Source organism: Maylandia zebra, linkage group LG3 (genome assembly GCF_041146795.1).
Source record: "Maylandia zebra isolate NMK-2024a linkage group LG3, Mzebra_GT3a, whole genome shotgun sequence".
In the NCBI taxonomy this organism is placed as follows: domain Eukaryota; kingdom Metazoa; phylum Chordata; class Actinopteri; order Cichliformes; family Cichlidae; genus Maylandia; species Maylandia zebra.
In genome coordinates, this window is record NC_135169.1 from 5176993 (window position 1) to 5198836 (window position 21844).

Genomic DNA, 21844 nt, shown 5'->3' on the forward strand with positions numbered 1-21844 from the left:
CAGCTTCACACTTTGTTAAAGCACATCTGTGGAATGAAGTCCGGCCGGCCACAGATCAGACGTTTGTGAGAACGGAGGCAGTGATTTGCTGGTTCACCTGTGGGGGCGTGGCTAACAGAAAAGTGGATGAACAGGATGGAAAGTATGAGGAAACGGAACGCCTCCTCATAACTGAAAAGTTTGTGCTAAAATGAAAGAAACTTAGTTTCATCACACTTTACCTTTAGCCTATTTAGTGGAAGTTAATATTCAGAAGATTGTATTTATGAATATCTGAAACACTGCGTGTGTGAAAAGAGAGGGAGAAAACTGTGAGCTCAGATATTTGCTGATCTTTAAAGCTCAAAATGAGGAATTATTCACCAGGTGGCCTTTATGACAGGAGAGGAGTTTGGATTCAGCAGCTCTGAGCCTGATACTGAGGTGGACAACTCCAACATACCTGATAACCTGTGGAGTGGGAAAAGGAGTACCACGGTACATTTCACCCTGCCCACATACTACTTCTATGTTTTGTCCTGGTTTGGAAACAGCATGCTGTCGTCTGAGCAGAGGAGGCCTGAGGCAAACTCCTCAACACCAAGTTATCCTGTCCATCAATGAGGTCATGTTGCTGTTTCAGGGCTTCATCTGGATTCCTGCTGATTTAAAGTCTCTGTAGGTTCATGTGAATAAAGATCTGACATGATAACCTGGTGTTATGTGGACTGAACCAACAATCCAGCAGAGGTCAGGTAAGCAGGGCACTGTGGCAGCCGTCACTCCTGAAGTGGACTCTAAACAGCTCTGTGTGGACTGTGATAAACCAGTACTCAGAGCGTCTACGACACAAACAGAAGTCTGCATTATGGATCTGCTGCTTTCACAGGACAACAGCAGAGAGCTGCACAGCAGGATTATTCTGAGGCCTCGAGGATCACAGAGGAAAACAGGACATGATTTATGTAAGTATGGGGGAAAGCTCAGTGTGGTCATCACCAGGCACCACTGATAATATTCTTGTTATGCAAAGAAAATGACTTCAGTAAAAGCAAATATAACTCTCAATTATTAAACATAAGCTGTTAGTTTTAACTGATGAGGTTACTGAATGTAGTGAGATTTATTTATTTTTATTGGCAGCACAAACTGTTCTAATCCAATTTATCTTGTTACATCGGTGTAGAGGAGGAAGATGTTTTTGTCTGTGTGCAAACAAATTCACATTTTAATGTGTGAGACAGTTTGTTTCTGCAGGCTCTGAGGCATTTAATGAACCAAAGGACAGAAACAAAGCGTAGACATACATGCCAAAGTTTCTGTCAAACTTTTTAAATTGGTCCTAATTTTAATTCTCTGTGATGTTATGAAGTTTAAAAAAATCTTAAATCGAACTTTCCTGAAGCCCACATTCAGCCCCAAACACATCAGAAGCATCAGAAACACCACAGAAGAAGAAGAACACTGATCAAATGAAACCTTACAAAGTTTTTATTTCACAGTTTATAAAATTACAAAAATGTAAAAATATCAGATTTGGCCTCATCTGTAGTCCCTGTGCAGATCCAACCAATAAATGAAGAGAAACAGTAAACGTGGTCAGTCTGTGGGCCACTCCTGTCTGTGCTGTTGTTGTACCATCTACCAGCCAACATACAAAGAGCTGAAGTGAAACTGAGTGATCTGCAGGTTTTTTAGATTTCTCCTGCTTCCCTATTCTGGCACACATGGCAACCAGTCTGCTTGCAGTCAATGAACAGCACCATCCACGTCCATTTTCAGTGGGTGGATACAGGCAGTATAATGGGAAAATAAATGATCCGTATAACGGAGTGAAGTGAGATTGAAGGGTCAGAGCTGTCTGAATTCTCTAAATACCAACAAAACAGTCCTCAGTGCTTTCGTGCTGTCCCACACTACACAGCAAAGCAAAAGTGATTCTCTGCTCAGACGACATTTAAAGTGGATCAGCAGCATTTTTGAAATGCTTTTTATTCTTGTTGTGCTGAAGCACAGTCAGATTTCTCTACTGTTGACTCTGATTGTAAAGAAGTATAACAGGACCATCAGGTCTCCAGTTGCCCGTGTCCACAGAGATTGTAGTAAAGGTTGAGTTCAGGAGATTTTCTCTCTGCACATTAAGTTTCTTCAAACAGTTCTTTCTGTAAATGTCAGTAAAAAGTACTTCAGCATTTAGATGCAGTGTTGAAGTCTTTGTCATGGTGTGAGCCGTATAGACCTCACTGGTGTGGAGTTCAGTTGCTATATACAGGTGGAGTGAAACAGTGACTAAGTGTAGGCAGTGATAACAATGATCACATGGGAATTAACTACACAAGTATACTTGGGACTGGGGTAATATGTACAAGGGTAAGGCAGAAATACACAGTGAACTGGATTTACTATGGCACACACATGGCAAAGAAGTAGGCTAAAGATTACTGCTTTGATGTTACTCTGGTGAAGACTGTGATTGTGGGCAAAGTTTTTACTCCACAGTTTATCATTATAAAAATACAAAATGTAAAAAATATCAGTCTTGACCTCTGTGTGCAGATCCAACTAATAAACAAAGAGAAATAATCAACAGCTCACACTGAGTGAAGCTGGTCACAGGTCAGTTTGAGACAAACACCTTTAATACGTTGACACCATGATTGTGACTGAAGTGAAGGCACGCTTACATTAATGTGATGCTGCAGATATTTTTTAAAACTGGTATTTTTCCAAGTTAGTTTAAAAAAAAAATCTCTCATGGTAAATGGCCTGTATTTATATAGCGCTTTACTAGTCCCTAAGGACCCCAAAGCACTTTACATATCCAGTCATCCACCCATTCACACACACATTCACACACTGGTGATGGCAGCTACATTGTAGCCACAGCCACCCTGGGGCGCACTGACAGAGGCGAGGTTCCCGGACACTGGCGCCACCGGGCCCTCTGACCACCACCAGTAGGCAACGGGTGAAGTGTCTTGCCCAAGGACACAACGACCGAGACTGTCCAAGCCAGGGCTCGAACCGGCAACCTTCCGATTACAAGGCGAACTCCCAACTCTTGAGCCACGATCATAATCAATAATAAATAAATAATCTCAAGTGCTGTAAATAAAATGAAAGTGCTGAGAGTTTCCTCCAGAGTGAGACCTCTGTCACAGTTCAGAGGATCTACGGCAGCAGAGACCTTCATGGACACTAAAAGTCTCAAACACACAACAACAACATCACACTGACTCCACTCTGACATCACTGATCAATAATCAAAGAACACACAGATCAAACTGATTGATCAGCCATCAGAGGAGTCGGATCAATGGAGCTGCTTCTGTTCCTGATGTCCCCTGTTTGATCCTGGACCTGAACTCTCCCTGCAGAGGAGACACAAGGCAGTCAGACAGGAACTATGAAAATAACAAACAAACAAACAAACAAACAAACAAACAAACAAACAAACAAACAAACAAACAAACAAACAAACCAACCTTTGACTGTGAGGAATACTGTTTTGTATCTCTTGATCTCCTCTGTTTTGACTACACATCTGTATTCTCCACTGTCTCTCTCTGTGGGGTGATTCAGGGTCAGACTGAGGTCTCCAGTTCTCAGCAGGTCTTCATTCATCTTCGTTCGGTCTCTGTAAAACTGGTGCTGTTCTTCAGGCTGGTCAGAGCCGTTCTCATACACGTGGACCTTTCTTTCACCACTGATCTTCCACTGCACTTTGGCATCTTCAGGCAGGTTTTCTGTTGTTTTGAAGGGCAGCTGGACAGATCCCACCCCCTCCTTCACCTCCACCTGACAGACTGAGAGGACAACAAACACAGGACAGACAGACAGCAGGTTCAGAGCTATAGAGAAATCTGTAGGACAATAATGTTTATTTTTATCTTTAAGGCTCACATAGCCCCATTATTGTATTTTATGCAATGACCTCACAAATTGTATCACACATTTGTTTCATTCTTTACTGCACAGAGATATGTTTTGTAGAATAGTTTTGGATTTAGACTGTTAGACTTAGACACTAACAGATATGAACAGGGAGAAGGAATTTGAGGTGGATGGTGATGGCACCAGAAAGCATAAAGATTTAAGGTGGACTCTCCTAGAGAAAAACAGGGCTATAAATTCTGCTGTTAGGGAATGCTCTCTTTCCCCCTTCTCTCTCTCTACAAGCCTGGATGACAAGCGATGGTTGCCATGGTGACGCGAGAAGAGATGTCTCCATACAGGGAGATTCTGGAAAGGTGCAGAAGATGAAACATGAGGCTGACATGGCGTCTAAAGGCTTCGTCCAACGTTTTGACCAATCGGGTTAAAACTGTTTTTGCAACATGCAATAAAAGTGTTTACAGCCTGGGTGCCTACATCAAAGACCAAAAGAGGAACATGATAAGGCACATGTCGCATGGAAAGAAGGAGGAAGAAAACGTTGGGGTCCAAGGAAAGCTGATATGTAAATTAAGAGAGATCTTCTGGTGATAATAGCAACAGTGTGTCAAACGATGATTAAAAGGAAGAGGCAGCATCATCCAACACAAAGTCAGAGTCTCAAGGTGACTGAAGCCAGACCAGCATCTGTAGAGGCCACATCTATGGCTCCACGTTTATATTCAGCTTTGTTGGCGAACTGAAGTTACACAATTTAGCACTCTATCATCAGGAGCGTTATCTTTAGTGGACATGCTGCCAGTGGTAGAATGGAGAAAAACCCATCACTCACCAGTTGTCAGAGACTACAGTGAGGTGCAAAGAATCCCAGAAAAAGAGAAAAAGTACAAGTGGCTACAGCAACATGAGATTTCAGAACAAAACAGAAGAGATAGAAGAAGCCAGAAGAAGAACCACAGTGGATCTGTGGGAATGAGAGTGAATGGGAGATTTTCTGGGACAGTAAAAGAAGGAGAAAACTGATGATTTAGAGATAGAAAACTCAGACAGAGAGTACTGTTACTATTGATTTCAGGAGTCAGACGAAGATGAAGAGAAGAGATTCACCCTATCACAGGAATAATTCACAAGATCTTAGACACAGATGGAACAAACTTGGAGCTTTCCTCCAAAGGTACAGATGTCACCAAGAATTGCATCGTCTGGCCAGCCTGTGTACGTGCCATCTGTCCATCATGATATGGACTAGTTACCAAACTCCACCTCTGACAATTCAATTCAATTTTATTTATAGAGCTCCAAATCACAACAACAATTGCCTTAAAGTGGGTTTTTTTAGTGTACAGTAGAGAGAGAGAAACCCAACAATCATATGACCCCCTATGAGCAGCACTTTGGTGAAAGTGGGAAGGAAAAACTCCCTTTTAACAGGAAGAAACCTCCGGCAGAACCAGGCTCAGGGAGGGGTGGGGCCATCTGCTGCGACCGGTTGGGGTGAGAGAAGGAAGACAGTGTGGGACAGCAATTACTTCAGTCAAGTTAGAAATGGACTTTGGCAGCACTTTAGAGCCACCTAGGTACTGAAGATTAGGAGCACTGAGAGGGCTAAACTCCAGTCAATTCAAGAACATCTAAAGAGAGTGGCTAAGATTTGGGAGGCACACTAAGGAGGCCAGATATTTCAGATGAAATAAAAATGCAGGCACCATTGTGAACTAGGACTATCACAGGGGTGCAGGAAAGCCTGGATGGAGTTGTAGGTCTGGGCTCCATGGCAGACAACATATGGATGCATCACCTCCTAGTGCCTGGGCTGATTTTTGTTGTTGTTGTTGTTATTGTTGAAATCTTACAGGTGGCATATGTATGTGTATGTGTGAATGTTCAAAGTGTGTCTCTGTAGGAATTCATCACATCCTGTATAGGTGGTGTTCTAGAGCCATCTTGAAATGCCCATGTATGAAATCAATAAAATATGTCAACCAGGCCTGAAGCATGTGCAAAATTTCATGTATTTTTGAAGCATGTTAAGGACCGCAAAAAGGCATAAAATAATAAATGGAGCAGATACAAGAGGGCCTTCACAGTGTTCTTGGCTCCCAATTATAATGGCTGCAGATGCTGGTGGTAATAGTCTAATTAAATCTCAGCTAACAAAGCCTGGACTTCAGTGTTGGTGCAGTACTCTGTATTTTGTTCAAGAATAATAGAATAAACCACTGTTCACAGCTTATAAGTATCTGGATTTCATTTAATATACTTTTGCAGTGATCATGTGTATTGGTATTTTTAAGTTCTACTTCATCAGATATTCTTCTGTATGGAAACAAGTCCCTGCGAAGTACTGACAACATCTGTTTGTCACAGTTAGGCTCATATTGCAAGAAATCAATGCCAAAAATGGACCTTAGATTTTGCATACATGCTTACACGAGGCTGCACTGACCTCTGACCTTCAGCTCCACCTTTCTCTTCAGCAGAATCTTTCCCTCCCTGCTGAGGAGGATGCAGGTGTAGGTGTTTGTGTCCCAGTCTGTAGGGTATTTCAAGGTCAGACTGAGGTCTCCAGTGTTCAGCAGGTCTTCATCAATCTCTGTTCGGTCTCTGTAAACCTTGTCCTGTTCTTCAAACTGATCAGAGCCGTTCTGATATATGTGGATCTTTCTGTACGAACCATCTTTCCACTCCACTTTAATGTCTTTGGGCAGGTGAGCTTTGATTTCAACGGGCAGTTGAACAGACTCAATGCCTGAATCCACCTCCACTTTGGGGACTGAGAATAGAACAAAGAAGAAAATGAGCTGAACAGCCAGCAGCAGCAACACTGAGCAGCATTGACTGGATGGGACTCAGACAGTTTCTCTGTAACTGCAGGGCTTCCTGCGCTGCTGTTAGTCAGACACGGATCAACAGGTTGTGGATAGAAAGCAGATTCCTTCAGCAGAGGATCCATATCACACGTGAAGCATGTCGTCGGGAAACAATCAGTGAAAATGGGACACTTTGAGCCGATTTGAGCGTCAATCTCTGAACATAGATGGTGCAGAGTTATGAATGGCTCTGTTTTTTGTTGGGGTTTTTATCGTTTATTTTATGGCTTGCTGTACTAACTTTTTTCAATAAATTAATAAATAAATGGTCTTTAGACTCTAAGCTTTAGGAATGAAGCAGTAATAAATTGTCGAGCCTCCACTTAGCAAGAATAAACTTTCAATTACTTTAAATCTTACAAATTGCTTATTTTAACTCCTTTCTCTTTTAATTGTTTTAAGTAACTGAAAACACCTGAAATTAACTATAAATGCACACCATATTAATTACTTTGAGCCAAATTGATCTCTATCTATCTATCCACACACACACACACACACACACACACACGTAAATAAATATAAAAACAAGCCAACTTATTCCTGATCCAAATGTCTTCATGTCAAGTTTAAAATGTTTTCTATCACACATGTGTATATCAAACATATTTTAGGAATTCTAGTTAAAAAACAACAACAACAACAACAACACATACATACAAAGAATCAAAGGAAAAAGTAACAACCTGTGATTTTGACTTTGAGCAGTACTTTTTTGTATCTATTGATCTTCCCGTAGACTTTACATCTGTATTCTCCACTGTCTCTCTCTGTGGGCTGTTTCAGGGTCAGACTGAGGTCTCCAGTTCTCAGCAGGTCTTTATTAATCTTCGTTCGGTCTCTGTAAAACTGGTCCTGCTCTTCAGGCTGGTCAGAGCCGTTCTTAAACACATGGACCATCCTATCACCACTGACCTTCCACTGCACTTTGGCATCTTCGGGCAGGTTTTCTGTTGTTTTGAAGGGCAGCTTGACAGACTCCACCCCCTCCTCCTCCTCCACCTGACAGACTGAGACAACAACAAAGACAACATGAGCTGTTCAGACAGCAGCTGGCTTTTCAGTGTTGTAGAGAAAACTGAGGGACAGAAGCATATGAGAGTAGAAGGTAACATGACAGATATCTAGAAAGTGAAAACAAGTTCAAAATGTTAGAGATGATCAGAGACTGATGGTGCTATTTTTGTCCATTTCCTACTTTACAGCAATTTCTCCTGTCAGTGTGGAGCTTTTGTCTGGGTCTTTTTGTCGTAGATATAAAATGGAACATTTGTATTTCTAAAAAAGATTCAAGGTCAAACAGCATCACTGAAAATTGAATTCAGTCAAATCAAATGAATTCCTTCAAAGTTGATGATCTGATAACATCAGATGGACTGTTTCCTCAAAGCAAACTGAATCATTGGCTGGGCTGCTTCCCACTTCCAGACAGTCCCCGAGGCCACTGCCCACTGAGAAGTTTATTAACAGTTATTTTTCTGTTTGGATCCACACCACAGACAGACGTACCATCACTAATGTGATATAAGAATCAAGCACCACCTTTAATATGCTTAAATGATTTGAGAAATTAAGTGGGTAATGGCGAGAAGGTTAGCACTGTTGCCTGAGTTTGACTCCACCGCCTGGCTGGGGTCTGTCTGTGAAGATTTTGCTTTTTTTTTTTCTGTCTGCGTGGGTTCTGTCTGTACTGTCTGTACTCTGGCTTCCTCCCACAGGTCAAAGATATTATTGTTTGGTTAGCTTCTAAATTGCCCATAAATGTGAATGTGAATGGTTGTCTGTCTCTCTGTGTTAACAACAGATTGTGATCTGCAACACATTGGCGATCTATCCTTGGTGTATCCACCTCCTGCCCCATGGTAGCTGGGGTAAGCTACAGGCACCCACCTACCTCTGCTCTGAACTAATTAGGCAAAAGAAAATGGATGCAGAAATCAATGTCAAAAATGGCGTTCAGATTTCAAGCACACGCTGACCTTGGACTTTCAGCTCCACTTGTTTCTTCATCAGGATGTTTCCCTCCTTGTAGACTGTGCAGGTGTATGTCTTTGTGTCCCAGTCTGTGGGGTATTTCAGGGTCAGACTGAGGTCTCCAGTTTTCAGCAGGTCTTTATTCACCTCTGTTCGGCCTCTGTAAACCTTGTCCTGTTCTTCAAGCTGGTCAGAACCGTTCTTATACACGTGGACCTTCCTGTTCTCTCTGTCTATCCACTCTGCTTTTACATCTTCAGGCAGATTTTCTGTGGTTGTGAAGGGCAGTTGGACAGACTCGCTGTCTGAAACCCCGTTCACCTTGATACCTGACAGCACAACAAAGCAGAAAATGAGCTTTCTTCTTATATAATGTGACACAAGGTTCTTTTTACAAAACTGTAACCTCACAAACAAGTGGAGTCTGTTTCTCTCTTAAGCCCAGAAAATGGCAGATGAGTTTGGGATCCTTGTAACATATTTCTAGCTCACCCTGGAGTATGTGGCTGTTGGGGCGTGCTTTAACTGCACAGCTGTAGAGTGGTGTGGAAACAGTGCCTGTAAAACTGAAGGACCTGTCTTCCATAGCTCATTAACCTTTTTCCTCTTATACAGGAAACTGCACAGCAGACATCCGCATGAGCTTGTGAGCAGTCGGCACTCCACAGCCAGGCACGTTAAATATACAATTAGAAGTATTTATAGTGTGTGCAAACCACAACTTGACTCTTATCCTTACTGAAAAGCATCGACAGTGGCAAGACCCGCTACCACAACTACGTACAAATGAAAACTAACTTTGCTTTGATCCCTGAGCTTGATCTACAGCACTGACCTCTGACTTTCAGCTTCACTTGTTTCTTTTTCAGGATGTTTCCCTCCCTGCTGTAGATGGTGCAGGTGTAGATGTCAGTGTCCCAGTCTGTGGGGTACTTCAGGGTCAGACTGAGGTCTCCAGTTCTCAGCAGTTCTTTATTCATCTGTGTTCGATCTTTATAATCTTGGTCTTGTTCTTCCAGCTGGTCAAAGCCATTCTGATAAACATGGACCTTCTCATAGTCACTGTCCATCCACTCCACTCTAGCATCTTCAGGCAGGTTAGTCCTGGTTTTGCAGGGTAACAGGACAGTCTCCACCCCTGAAACCACCTCTACTGTGTAAACTGAGAAGACACCAAAAATATGAGCTATACAGAAAAAAGCAGCAACACTGAGCATGATTTACATTTAGTAGTTGAAGTGAATTATTTCAAGTCAAAACACATTTTACTAATCAGTCAGATTATGCCACTGAACAGAGACAATATTGCCTTTGTTGTTTTTCCAATCAGCGTCACAGCTGTCTGTTTCTTAAAGACCTCAACATCACTGTCACATGTCCAGAGACAAGCTTTGTTGTTGTTCTTTGAAAGAGAATCAAGTAGCTCACTGCAGGAAACAACTAGTTACCTGGGGGCATCTTGGGAAGCAAATTCAGGATATCCAGGCTTTAATTGTGTTACCTGACCCCAGTCAGAGATCATGTTTATTAACAAAGTGATCATCAACTTTCTTTATTAGCTAGGCTTTCTGCTCCAGATACAGATCAATTGGCTATGCATGTTTATTATTAGTAATAATAGTATTTAAATAAAACATTTCATACTCCAGCAAAAATGTAAGTGCAGATGATTCTCTGCCAGACAGATATTTTGCATTATAGAGAGTTCTTACAGGTGGTGTGAAATAGTTCTTGTATCCGTACGTAAATAAATATCTCAGAGAGACGTTGTTCTACATATATAGATATATCTATCTATCTATATATGTGTGTGTGTGTGTGTGTGTGTGTGTGTGTGTGTGTGTGTGTGTGTGTGTGTGTGTGTGTGTGTGTGTGTGTATATACATATATGTGTGTCATTTACTAATCCATGAGATAATGTTAATCATCCTTTTTCAAATTTGCTGAAAAACTTTTACAAACTGTCCCATATGGAAAAGAAATAGTAAAAACTTATATGTGATTACTCATGAAAGTGGCCACTTTCTCATTACTTTCATACATCGTTTTAGTAAGTATCCAAAACATACAAGTTTCATTATTTAATTTTTCAAGGGATCTTATATGCTTTTCATACAAGTTTCACACAAGACAGATACAAACTTTATAAGATTTATATATATATCTTTTCCATATGGGTTGTCTCATTTTCTACATGTTCTAAGAAATGCTCCTTTAGCTTTATGCTGGTAAATTTCAACCAACTTGCTGCTAATCAATAAACTCTGCCTTTCTAAATCACTGAGGAACTGTATTGAGTTGAAGGTTAAAATATTTGAGGAAAATTAGTCTTGAAAATCTCATAAATGTATATCATATGAAATACAAATAAAAATGAACTACGTTCTGCCCAATGACAACAGCACTGACCTCTGACACCGAGTTTCACAGTTTTTGTTAACAAGATGTCTCCCTTCATACTGTAGACGCGGCAGGTGTAGGTGTTTGTGTCTTCATCTGTGGGATATTCAAGAGTCAGACTGAGGTCTCCAGTTTTCAGCAAGTTTGTCTTCATCTTCGTTCGTTCTCTGTAAAACTCGTCCTGTTCTCCAGGCTGATCAGAGCCATTCTGATATATGTGGATCTTCCTGTTGTCTCTGTTTGTCCACTCCACTCTAGTGTCTTTAAGGAATCCGACTATAGCTTTGCAGGGCAGCCGGACAGACTCCTCCCCTGAATCCACCTCCACCATGTAAACTGAGAAAACAACAAAGCACAACATGATGACATCAGCAGCAGCTGTGGTGGTCACATGACCTCCCTGTCCCTCCTTGTCTTCTAGTCTCAGTCAGATTGTGTCTCAGTTTGTTCCTGACTCGTTCTTTGGTAACTCGTCTGCAGCGTCCTGTAAAGTGCTGCAGACATGTTGGATGAAGAAGAACAGACAGACTGAGCCTCCACAGTCGGCCATGTCTCACACACATCAGCACAGAAACCATGAAGATCTCATGTGTCTGAACATCTGAAGCTCTCCACCACATGACTGAGCACAACTCAAGGAGGAACATTTACTGAAGCTGCTGCAACATTTACTGTCAGCACATGTTTCCATGTCAGCTGCTGTTTACCACCACAGAAGAAGAACAGCTTGTCCACATGCAGCCTCTGTGTCAGATCAATGCAGTGAAGCACACACACTGTTTAGTAAAGTCATGTTGTGGAGCTGTTTCACTGATCAATGACTGAGTCTGAAGGAGGTTTTCTGACTTCTGGAACAAACCTGGAAGTTTCTCTTCAGCTCTCTGTATCAGCTGTTTGTAACTCTCAACTCTTTCAGCTTCTGGAACAAGTTTGTGTGAGCCACAGTCAAGGAGCCACCAGAGGACACCTGCTGACCATCGGCATTATGGGTAGTGTAGTAGGAGACACTCACCTGACATGAAATAGTGCCGGAAATGAAATAATAGAACCGCGGAAATAACAAGAAGAATCAGGAGAACCAGGAGAGCTGTGGCCCAGGATGGAAACCGTTCTGTGATGAAAAGAAAATGAAAAGTTTTCTGACCTGTGTCCACAACATTGACCTCTGACCTGTAAGTACAGCACTGACCTTTGACCTGCAGCACTACTTTCCATCTGAGGATGTCTTTGTCCCTGTAGATGGTGCAGATGTATCGTCCTGTGTCTCTCTCTGTGGGGTGTTTCAGGGTCAGACTGAGGTCTCCAGTTCTCAGCAGGTCTTCATTCATCTTCGTTCGGTCTCTGTAAACTTCGTCCTGAGTCATAAGTTGGCCACTTTGATTTGAATACTCATGGACCACCATGAGTCCGAGGTCAGAGCGAGTCCACTCCACTCTGGTGGCCTCGGGTATGTTAGGTTTTGTTTTGCAGGGCAGGATGACAGACTGTGAGCCTACCTCCACCTTCATGTCCACCTGCTGGTCTGAGAGGATAAGAAAACAACCGTAGAATCAGCTGCACTGACACTGATTGTAAATGGAGCTTGGCTCAGTATCCACATTCCTGATCTTTGATTCTGTTCTGTAAACATTAATAATGTACCAAAACAGTCTTTGGCTCTTTTTGTTTTCTATTGTAACTGGAATTTATGTAATATTGCTACACTCACAAATGGGTGAGGGATCACAATGAATATTATGGGCATTAAATCACCTGCTTATCAACACATCACTTGTTCTGACACATCTAAGGAAAGGAAATTCTGAATGTTTCAAATTGGCTGATGTGTAAAAGGTCATATTTTGAGTGACTGAGCTCAGCTTTTTGGTGTGGCTTCCACAGCAGTCCTAGTTTCTTACTGCGCTGGTTTCATCAAGACATTTAGAACAATTTAGTTATCTTCAGCTTTGCCTGACCTTTGTCTGCAGCACTGACTTCTGACCAATAAGTACAGCAGGTTTTAGGGTTTGACCTTTGATATGCAGTTGGATGCTTCTCAGTCTCCGTTCACTTTCTCCTGCACTGATGGAGCAGGTGTAGTTGCCGGAGTCAGTCTTTGTTGGCCTTCTCAGAGTAAGGGTGAAATCTTTTGTGATGAGAGCATAGGGATTCATTGATGTGCGCCCTTTGTACTGCTGGATCTGCCCATTAAGATCATCTCCTCCTTTTCCTCGTAGGTGGACAGGTTTGGGAACAAGATCATTGAGAGTCCAGATAACTGTGGAGTCCTCAGGTATGAAACCTGAGTACAGGCAGGGCAGGAGGACAGATCTTTCTCCCTCATAAACTTCTACCACAACAGCCAATGTGGTATACTGGGAAACTGAGCACAAACAGAAAGAAACCAAATTTACTAAAAAACAAGAAATACTAAATGTAATCAGAAACATAAATTCAAGGAACGAACTCTTTGTTATTTACATTTTAAAATGAGTGAACAGGCTGCACCCTGAATAACCTCAGTGCACCGTGAATCAGAATATCATCAGTTCTGTGCAGCAGTGAAGAGAAACACTATTCCTCCAAAACATTCTCTCAGATACTGAGCAGGGCAAGATAACACAAGCTAAACTTACAAAAATGGACTGATTGGATTGGCAAAACCAGGCATTATACATGTTTCTCTCTGGAAGCTGAAGAGGCTGAGACAGCTGAAGGATGAAGGATAACTAAGTTTTTTTTAAATTGATTAAAACTCTTTTGTTAGAAAATTAATTGTTAAAGAGTGAAAATTATAAAAACTTGAGCTTCAGTCTTGAGCTACAGGAGATGGGTGGGTCTATGGGGCCGTGTCAGCGAAGGCTCGTGTCTCTCTATTTCAGTACCACGCCAAGTCATGGAGAAGGAGGAAAAAAAACGGACGTAGCGCACGGCCAAGGGTTGCGAAAGTGAGAGAAAGATTTTTGAATAAGGATATTAGCAGTGTTTTATTTTTTCAGTGTCAAAAACATACGTCACCATTATCCATAGAGTCCAAGCCTCACTTTCTGTCTTCTTTCTTGAATGTTTTTTTGTTGCAAGACAATGTTTCATATTTCTTTTGGAAAGGTTGAGCATTATAATCCTTTTATAATTATAGTATCTATCCATTTCTTTCTCCAGCCTTTTTAGGGAACACCAAGGCGTTCCCAGGCCAGCTGAGAGATATAATCTCTCCACCATGTCCTAGGTCTACCCTGGGGCCTCCTCCCAGTTGGACATGTCTGGAATAGCTTAACCAGGAGATCTCCAGAAGGCATCATAGTTCACCTCAACTGTCTCCTTTTGAAATGGAGGAGCAGCAGCCCCCTTCTGAGCCCCTGTTGGAAGGCTAAACCCCTCACCCTATCTCTAAGGGAGAGGCCGGCCAGCTACCCTTTGGAGAAAGCTCATCATGTGGACAGTAAATGCCAGTGATTTAGCCAACAAGTGACAGTAAAAATGGCCAAGAGAACACAGGCCAAACAGCTAAGACAATGAAGCACAACACACCAGACCATGCAGCCATTACAGGCACAGGTGCAGACGATACAACAAGCTAGTCTAAGTATACCAAGCTCTAAGTATAGAGAGAGCAGCGGCAGCCAAACCATACCAGCGTCCACGTCCCCACTGTGCAGAGTGGGGTTTAAAATCTCAAAAACCTTTGTCTACAAACAATTGTACAAAATGCATATCCAACTAAAACATTATGAATTTCTGTCGATTTAGAGCTGTGTCAGAGTTAACAGATATCAGTATCACAGCTCACAGACAAATTTTTTACTACAACAGCAGCTGGCGTCGCAGTCTCTGACTTTTTTCAGCAGCAACCTCAGCAGAGTTAAATCCTCTGACAGCAACAAGGAACAAAAGAGATGAAAATTACAGTGATCCTATTTTAATAAAGTAAATCAATAAAAGGAGGAATCCCGTGGTTCTTAAGAATCTATATATGACATAGAAATGTAGTTTTTCCACTATGGACTGTGAAAGAACTATAGAGGCTCTCGCTGTTTGTAGACTGATGGAGCTTCAATGTTTCCTAATGAACTTTTTCAGAGAACTGCTTTTTCCAGAACACTTTGAGGTAACTTGACAGAAACTCACTAAACTAAAATCCTGCCTCTGGCACCAGCCTTTCAGGTCCACTCAGACCTGACATAAATGTCTTCATCACACGGTGAAGAAGTATAACAGCAACGGCTGTCGGACCATTGGGTTTTCCTGCTGCTGTCCAAAGACACATTTTGTGTTCAGGCAGAGTATTAAAGTCTGGATCAGATGCTTCTTATGAGAAGCTAATTGTTTCCAATATACACACTTTATGTTAACTTTTCTACAAGGATGTAGGCAGATTAAAAATACCTGACAAAGGAGAGGTTATTAAAGGTATTGAAGTAAAAACAGATGATGCAGTCCTATTAAAGAGAATAAGGAAAACCCAAAAAGTTGATTCGGTTCATCTATACGTAGCGTTTTCAGTGGCAGAAGTGAATCATCACTCGTCCAACTGACTTCTTCAGTTTTTGGATGGTATCCAGGAATCTATGATTCATTCATAGATCAGTGCAAAAAACACAGGAAGCAAACACACACACACACACAGCTGATTGTAACATGAGCTCATCTGAAAGGCACCAAGAAGAATCCAGAGATTTGAAAGTTGCTGCTTTGGATTGTTAGTTTGATCTGAATCAGAATCCAGTGTTTGATGGAAATCTCCTCCTGCTGCACTTCAACACATTAAAGAGAGAGAGATGAAAGAAAAGCTGATGATGAGAGCAGAGAGAGGAAGGTGTACTTACCGTGCAGGAGGATCACAAACACCACAAACATCTTCATGTTCCTGTCAAACTCAGAGACTCTTTAAAAGCCCTTCAGGACATCAGCTCACAGCAGCTTCACTTTCCTCTGCTGATCATCTACTGACACTCTCACACTGCTTCACTGTCACAGCTCAGAGTTCAGCTTCACACTTTGTTAAAGCACATCTGTGGAATGAAGTCCGGCCGGCCACAGATCAGACGTTTGTGAGAACGGAGGCAGTGATTTGCTGGTTCACCTGTGGGGGCGTGGCTAACAGAAAAGTGGATGAACAGGATGGAAAGTGTGAGAGAATGAACTCCTCCTACTACTCTTATCAGATAAGTTTGTTGGTAAAATGAAAGAGACATAGTTTCATCAGACTTTACTTTTAGCCTAATTAGCAGAAGTTAATATTCAGAAGATTGTATTTATAAATATCTGAAACACTGCATGTGTGAAAAGAGAGGGAGAAAACTGTGAGCTCAGATATTTGCTGATCTTTAAAGTTTAAAATCGACACATTCCCACAGACCAATCAGATACAGGATATGAGGAATTATTCACCAGGTGGCCTTTATGACAGGAGAGGAGTTTGGGCTCCAGCTGCTGAAGCATGTGCAGTTTCACATGATTATTAACAGACAAAAAGAAAACATATTACTGATACAAAAATAGTTTTCTAAACAAGATCGCTGCAAAAAGTGCAGCCTTACCTAATGTCCACCCTACTGTTACTCATTTTATATTATGATTTAGGCTTAGAGTACTACCGTATCAAAAGATGGCAGCTGAGCTGGTTCATGCATCTTACAAGGATGCCTCCAAACGGAGGTTTTTCTAGGCATGTCCTAATGGAGGAGGACCAGGGCAGAACTAGGACTCGCAGCTTCAGTTAAGAGTGAGAAGAAAATAAAAATGCGTTCACGTTTGCAGTTTTGTCTTGTTCTACAATATTTGAAATTTTAAAAAACAAACACTACATTTTTGGAAATATTAATGGGTTTTTTCTTGTTTGTTTGTTTGTTTTGTACTACTTGAACACTAAAGTGGTGCTCACATGAGATGACAGTGCCAGCATTTGCCCACAGCTCATTTAGGTTTTGAGACCCCTGCCCTGAAGTATCTGCAGTCATGATCAGAGTCCTCTAAATACTAATTTTTTTTCTTTTATTACCTAATTTACTAGAGGAGGCACTGGTGCATCCTTTATGAAAGAGGAGATAATGTCGTACCACAGTAACTCAGATAAAAAGAGAGCAATTTTTTGATTGATGTTTTGTTTCCTGTTTTTTTTTCCCCGTTACATTATTATACATTAAAGTATAATATTGTAAAGGAAACAAAACATTAATCAAAAAAATGTTGAAAAACAAATTACAACATTGTATAAAAATTACAATCATCAACTCAAATACTTGGTTCTAATTGAACAGACATTTCTATGAACTTGTAAGAACTGTGTAGGACATGAATCAGTCTGTGTCAGATCCTGAATTTGAAATTTCCACTGAAGTCACGGGTAAGAGGCAAGTGGAACCAAGATCGAGGCCGTTTTCTGTTTGAAGTTTGCAAAGACTGCTAAATTGTGCCAGTGGTAGTTCACTCTTTGCAACATAGTAGCTGTTCTAAACAGATTTTTCAGGTTTATTTTTAGTATGTTATTTGCAATTGGTGTTTGTTCTGGGAAAAATACTACAGACTGAGCAATGATGCATTCCTTGCATTCCTCATGCGCCTCATTCCTTCTAATGGGGTCTTTCTTTAAAGTACTGGTCCCAGTAACAAAGGCGCCTGTCAACTCAGCAATCAAGGGAAAACCAACAACACACCCAGCAGAACAAGAATTTCACTCGCATGTACTGTACCAGTGTACTCCACATGTGATGTGACAATAAAAGTGATTTGATTTGATTTGAACATCATGTTATTTAGCTTGTCATAGTCCAGCCACAGAAATTCTTTTGTCCATGAAACCATAAAGCTGCACTTTCTTTTTGCCTTATAGTCTGATTTGTCATAACTTTTCCGTTTTGTGGTAAGTTTTTCTTTGGCTGTCACTTCTTCACCCTGACCTGTCTTATTTGGCTCAGCAGAACTGAAATATATATCCTGCTGCTTTTACACACGCACTCACATAAGCTCAGCGATTCTCTGCGCGATCAACCTCTCACATGTTTAAGCTGCGGGAGATTTCACTTGTCATGTTTGAATAATAAGCTAATGAGTGATAAGATGATGTCCACATGGATTTTCACATCCATGTGGACAACCCTCAGGACAAAGGGACTAAAGACCTGAGTAATACTCTGGGCAACTTTGGGCTGACGCAGCATGTAACAGAGGCCACACATAATAGAGGACACACTCTTGACCTACTGATCTCCAAGGGCCTGAGCATTTCAAAGGTTACTGTGTCTGATGTGGGCGTGTCTGATCATTACTGTGTTTTCTTTGAAAGTAAAATCTCAGCCCACACAAATATATCAACAGCAGTGATCACAAAACGGTGTATAACTGAACACAGTAGTGAGATCTTTAACCAGGTCTTCCCATTAACACCTGACCTGTCCAGAGGTTCAGTCAATGAGCTCGTCAATACTTCAATGCTAACATGTTAAATGTATTGGACACTATTGCTCCCATTAAGGTGAAGGTTATCTCTGGAAGGAAAAAGTCTCCATGGAGAAACTCCACACTGGTGAAAAATGAAAAAAGAGAGTGTAGGAAAGCTGAGCGCAGATGGAGAAAAACAAACCTCCAGGTTCATTATGACATCTATAAAGAGAAACTTCACAATTATAATTTACAACTGAGGAGTGCAAGGAGGTCCTACTTCTCTGACATCATCACTAAAAACAGCCATAATGCTCGGGTCTTATTTTCTACAGTTGACAGGCTAACAAACCCTCCTGTGTCAGTGGCAGCTGAACTTCATTCGACCATGGCCTGCAATGACTTTGCCAAATTCTTCACTGAAAAAATCCAAAAGATTAGACAAGCAATTGGTACATCAACAGCAGATCCAGGATATGTACTGTGTCCACCAAAAAACTGTTTAAACACCATGAAACAGTTTCACCCGATTAACAGCAAAGACCTGGAGGACATCTAAGGTCAACTGAACTCCTCCTCCTGCTGTTTAGATGTCCTGCCAACAAGTTTTTTCAAAAAGGTCTCAAAGACTTTAGAGTCAGACCTGTTACAGATCGTCAACTTTTCTTTAATGTCAGGTGTGTTTCCAGAACAACTAAAAACTGTAAAAGCTGTAATCAAACCTATACTGGAAAAGGACAGTATAGGCACAACACAGAAGAGCTACCTCGTCAGCCCAGGACTCTGCAGTCTGTTTACACCTACAGGCCAGTGGACACTCTTTCAAGGATGAGGATGTAACATCCTGGACAGGGAGGAACGCTGGTTTGAGCGCAGAGTCAAAGAGGCCAATTACGTGAAAAGGGAAAGACCATCTCTGAATCAAGGAGGGGGCCTAAGGGTACATCTGTCACCATGTTACAATGCTGTGATTGCAGCCATTCCCCAACTCTGAATGGTACTCATGGCCTTTGATCAGTGGGTTTTGGTCAGTGGTTGTTGGTCATGAGATTTTGCATAATTAAGATTAACAGACTGACCTCCCAGCCCATTGTTCCTCAGTGGGCTGGTTTCAGTCATTATGCAAATGTACTGGTTGGGGAAACCTGCAGTCGGCTGAGACTGAAGAAGTCACCTGGATGACGAAACGTTTCTCCCACAAAACGCTACGTCCAGATGAACAGAATCAACTTTTGGAGATTTACTTTCCTGGATGATTAAGAATGCATCAAGATGCCTTTAAAGGGATTTTAAAGTTTATCCCGATTTCATTATTTATGTCTGTTCTTATATAGCAGCCTTTATTATGAGCATTACTTTTGTTCTGTGTCATTTGGAACAGTGTCAAAGTAGTATTTACTGTAAATCACTGGTATGTAACACCGAAATAACTCATGTGGTCAAGTATCTTCTGTCACTGTCTGTTTATGTTTGACTTCAGGAGGCAGACCATAAACAACCCCATGAAATTGTTAATCAAACTCTCTTTTCGGCTCTTTTCACCAGTAATCAATTCAGTAATCATTAATTTGTATTCTATATTATATTATCTGACTTTTTGACAGAGCCCAGACACAAATCTGCAAGTGTGTCCACGACTCTCCAACATACTTTTAAGTGAAGTTTAGTCTGCACTGGGTTTTTGTTGTCGCTTTGTTTTAGACTGTTACTGTTTCTGACTTCCTGCCCAGCTAAACTATGCATGTTGACAGTGCTTCTTTGAAAAAGATTTTTACTTAAACAACTTAGTTTTATTTTCTGGGAAGTTAGTGAAACGCTGCGGTGAAATCAAACTTTTCAGAGGGAATCAGTTCCGGTTACCGCATCAGTGGTAGTTTGCGAGATTAAACAGGAAATAAACAATCCTCACAGTTCTGAACAAAAAAAAGAAAAGCTTTCGATTTTAACTGGTAACATTCCAGTCAGTCACACTTCGGTAACAATAGCAGATATAGATGGCCACTTCATTGCATGTTCCTGTCACCTGTCTGAGAATGATGTTGTGATATAAAGGATTATCGGACCTGTCAATAAAGCCTTTTATCTCAGATCTGCAGCCATGACCTGTGTCACCGAGCTAGCTTAGCACGGCTAGTTAGCCTCTCCCAGGCTCAAACTTTCAACACAAAGTCGGTCCAGACTTTCTCACACCACCCCTCGCTCTCTTACAAATAAAGCCATCATTACATCGGTAATTTCACACACTGCGTGTATATACCTGTGCGATAAAACTTCGGTCTGAGTGCAAGATAAACATTGTTTACATAAAGTATATAAGAGTTTCTTACCGCTCGTGAGGAGCAGGAGCAACAGCAGCATCTTCAATCTCCTGCAAGAAACAGCAACCAGTTAAATCCAAATACTTCTCATTGTTGCGCTTAATATTTGGGGATTTATATCTCATTTGGAGCCGTCGATAAAAGACAGTGGAGGGAGTAACACCAGCTATACTGTTTACTTTCGGTTTCACGTGAACAACAGTGTCCTGTCTTCCAGGTTAACTGGTTATTACTTTCATGATGTGCGGATCGATCCTGAAATATCGATTCTTCCGATACCAATCATTGATGTTCTAGAATCGATTCTCACATTAAAATATCGATATTTTAGTAATTTAGGGTTAATTTATAGTTTATCATTAACAGCAACACAGTGGAAAGAAACTATATCATTCGGATTGTCTACATTCAAAGGAACTACTTCTTCTTCCGCCTTTCATAGTCATGTGCGAAATACGGCCGTATAAATGTCTCGCAGCCCCTTGGCGCGCGCGCTCACAACAATGGCTGAGCGTAATTGTGCGGATATATTTTACCTCCACAAACAGCTGAGACGTGGTTTGGATACATGTGGCAAAAAAGTGCCCCAAGAGTGAGGTGTTGTGGCCATACTTTCCCAACCTTGAGACCTCAGAATTAGGGAGACAATCAAAAGGGCTGTTTTGGGGGGATAAATATATTTTACAGGGTTTATTTATCGGGTAAAATACGTTAAATGTCACTGTTATTATTGGCCGGCCTATTATTGGCCGGCGGGGGTGTCCAGAGGCTGCTTCCACCTGAGGACCCGCCCTTCAGGGTCTAAAGAAAGCCGCGTAGTACGTCACGAGCTCCCTCGGTGGAGTGAAACTCTGCCGTCTGCTCCTTGCTATCTAAAATATAACCGGGCGCTGACGTAAACTCTCGACCGTCTCACACTTCTGTTTAATCAGTTTTCTGTTTGACGTTTATTCAGCTGTGTGAAAACCCCGGAGGAATCCACCCGAGGGATTAATAAAGTTAAATTTAATTTAATCTTTAATCTAATAACTTTAATCTCAGCCAAACCGA

At 41.4% G+C, this 21844-nt stretch overlaps 1 protein-coding gene across 3 annotated transcripts; it reads right to left on the bottom strand.

Moving 5' to 3' along the window:
- Nucleotides 1–1474: 1474 nt before the first annotated feature.
- LOC112431736 (uncharacterized) lies at nt 1475–21063 on the bottom strand. Of its 3 annotated transcripts, XM_076878862.1 has the most exons (12): nt 20804–21063; nt 15923–16193; nt 13129–13479; nt 12307–12639; nt 12130–12228; nt 11127–11453; nt 9553–9879; nt 8723–9046; nt 7430–7753; nt 6320–6646; nt 3465–3785; nt 1475–3350 (listed from the first exon to the last, which is right to left on the bottom strand). In XM_076878862.1, the coding sequence occupies exons 2-12, from the start codon at nt 15957–15959 to the stop codon at nt 3259–3261; spliced, it is 2862 nt and encodes a 953-aa protein (XP_076734977.1). In that variant the 5' UTR covers nt 15960–16193; nt 20804–21063; the 3' UTR covers nt 1475–3258. The 3 variants fall into 3 exon arrangements, with proteins under 3 accessions (XP_076734977.1, XP_076734979.1, XP_076734981.1); XM_076878864.1 differs by lacking the exon at nt 15923–16193; XM_076878866.1 differs by lacking the exons at nt 15923–16193; nt 20804–21063 and having other exon boundaries at nt 12307–12634; nt 13129–13207.
- Nucleotides 21064–21844: the final 781 nt, after the last annotated feature.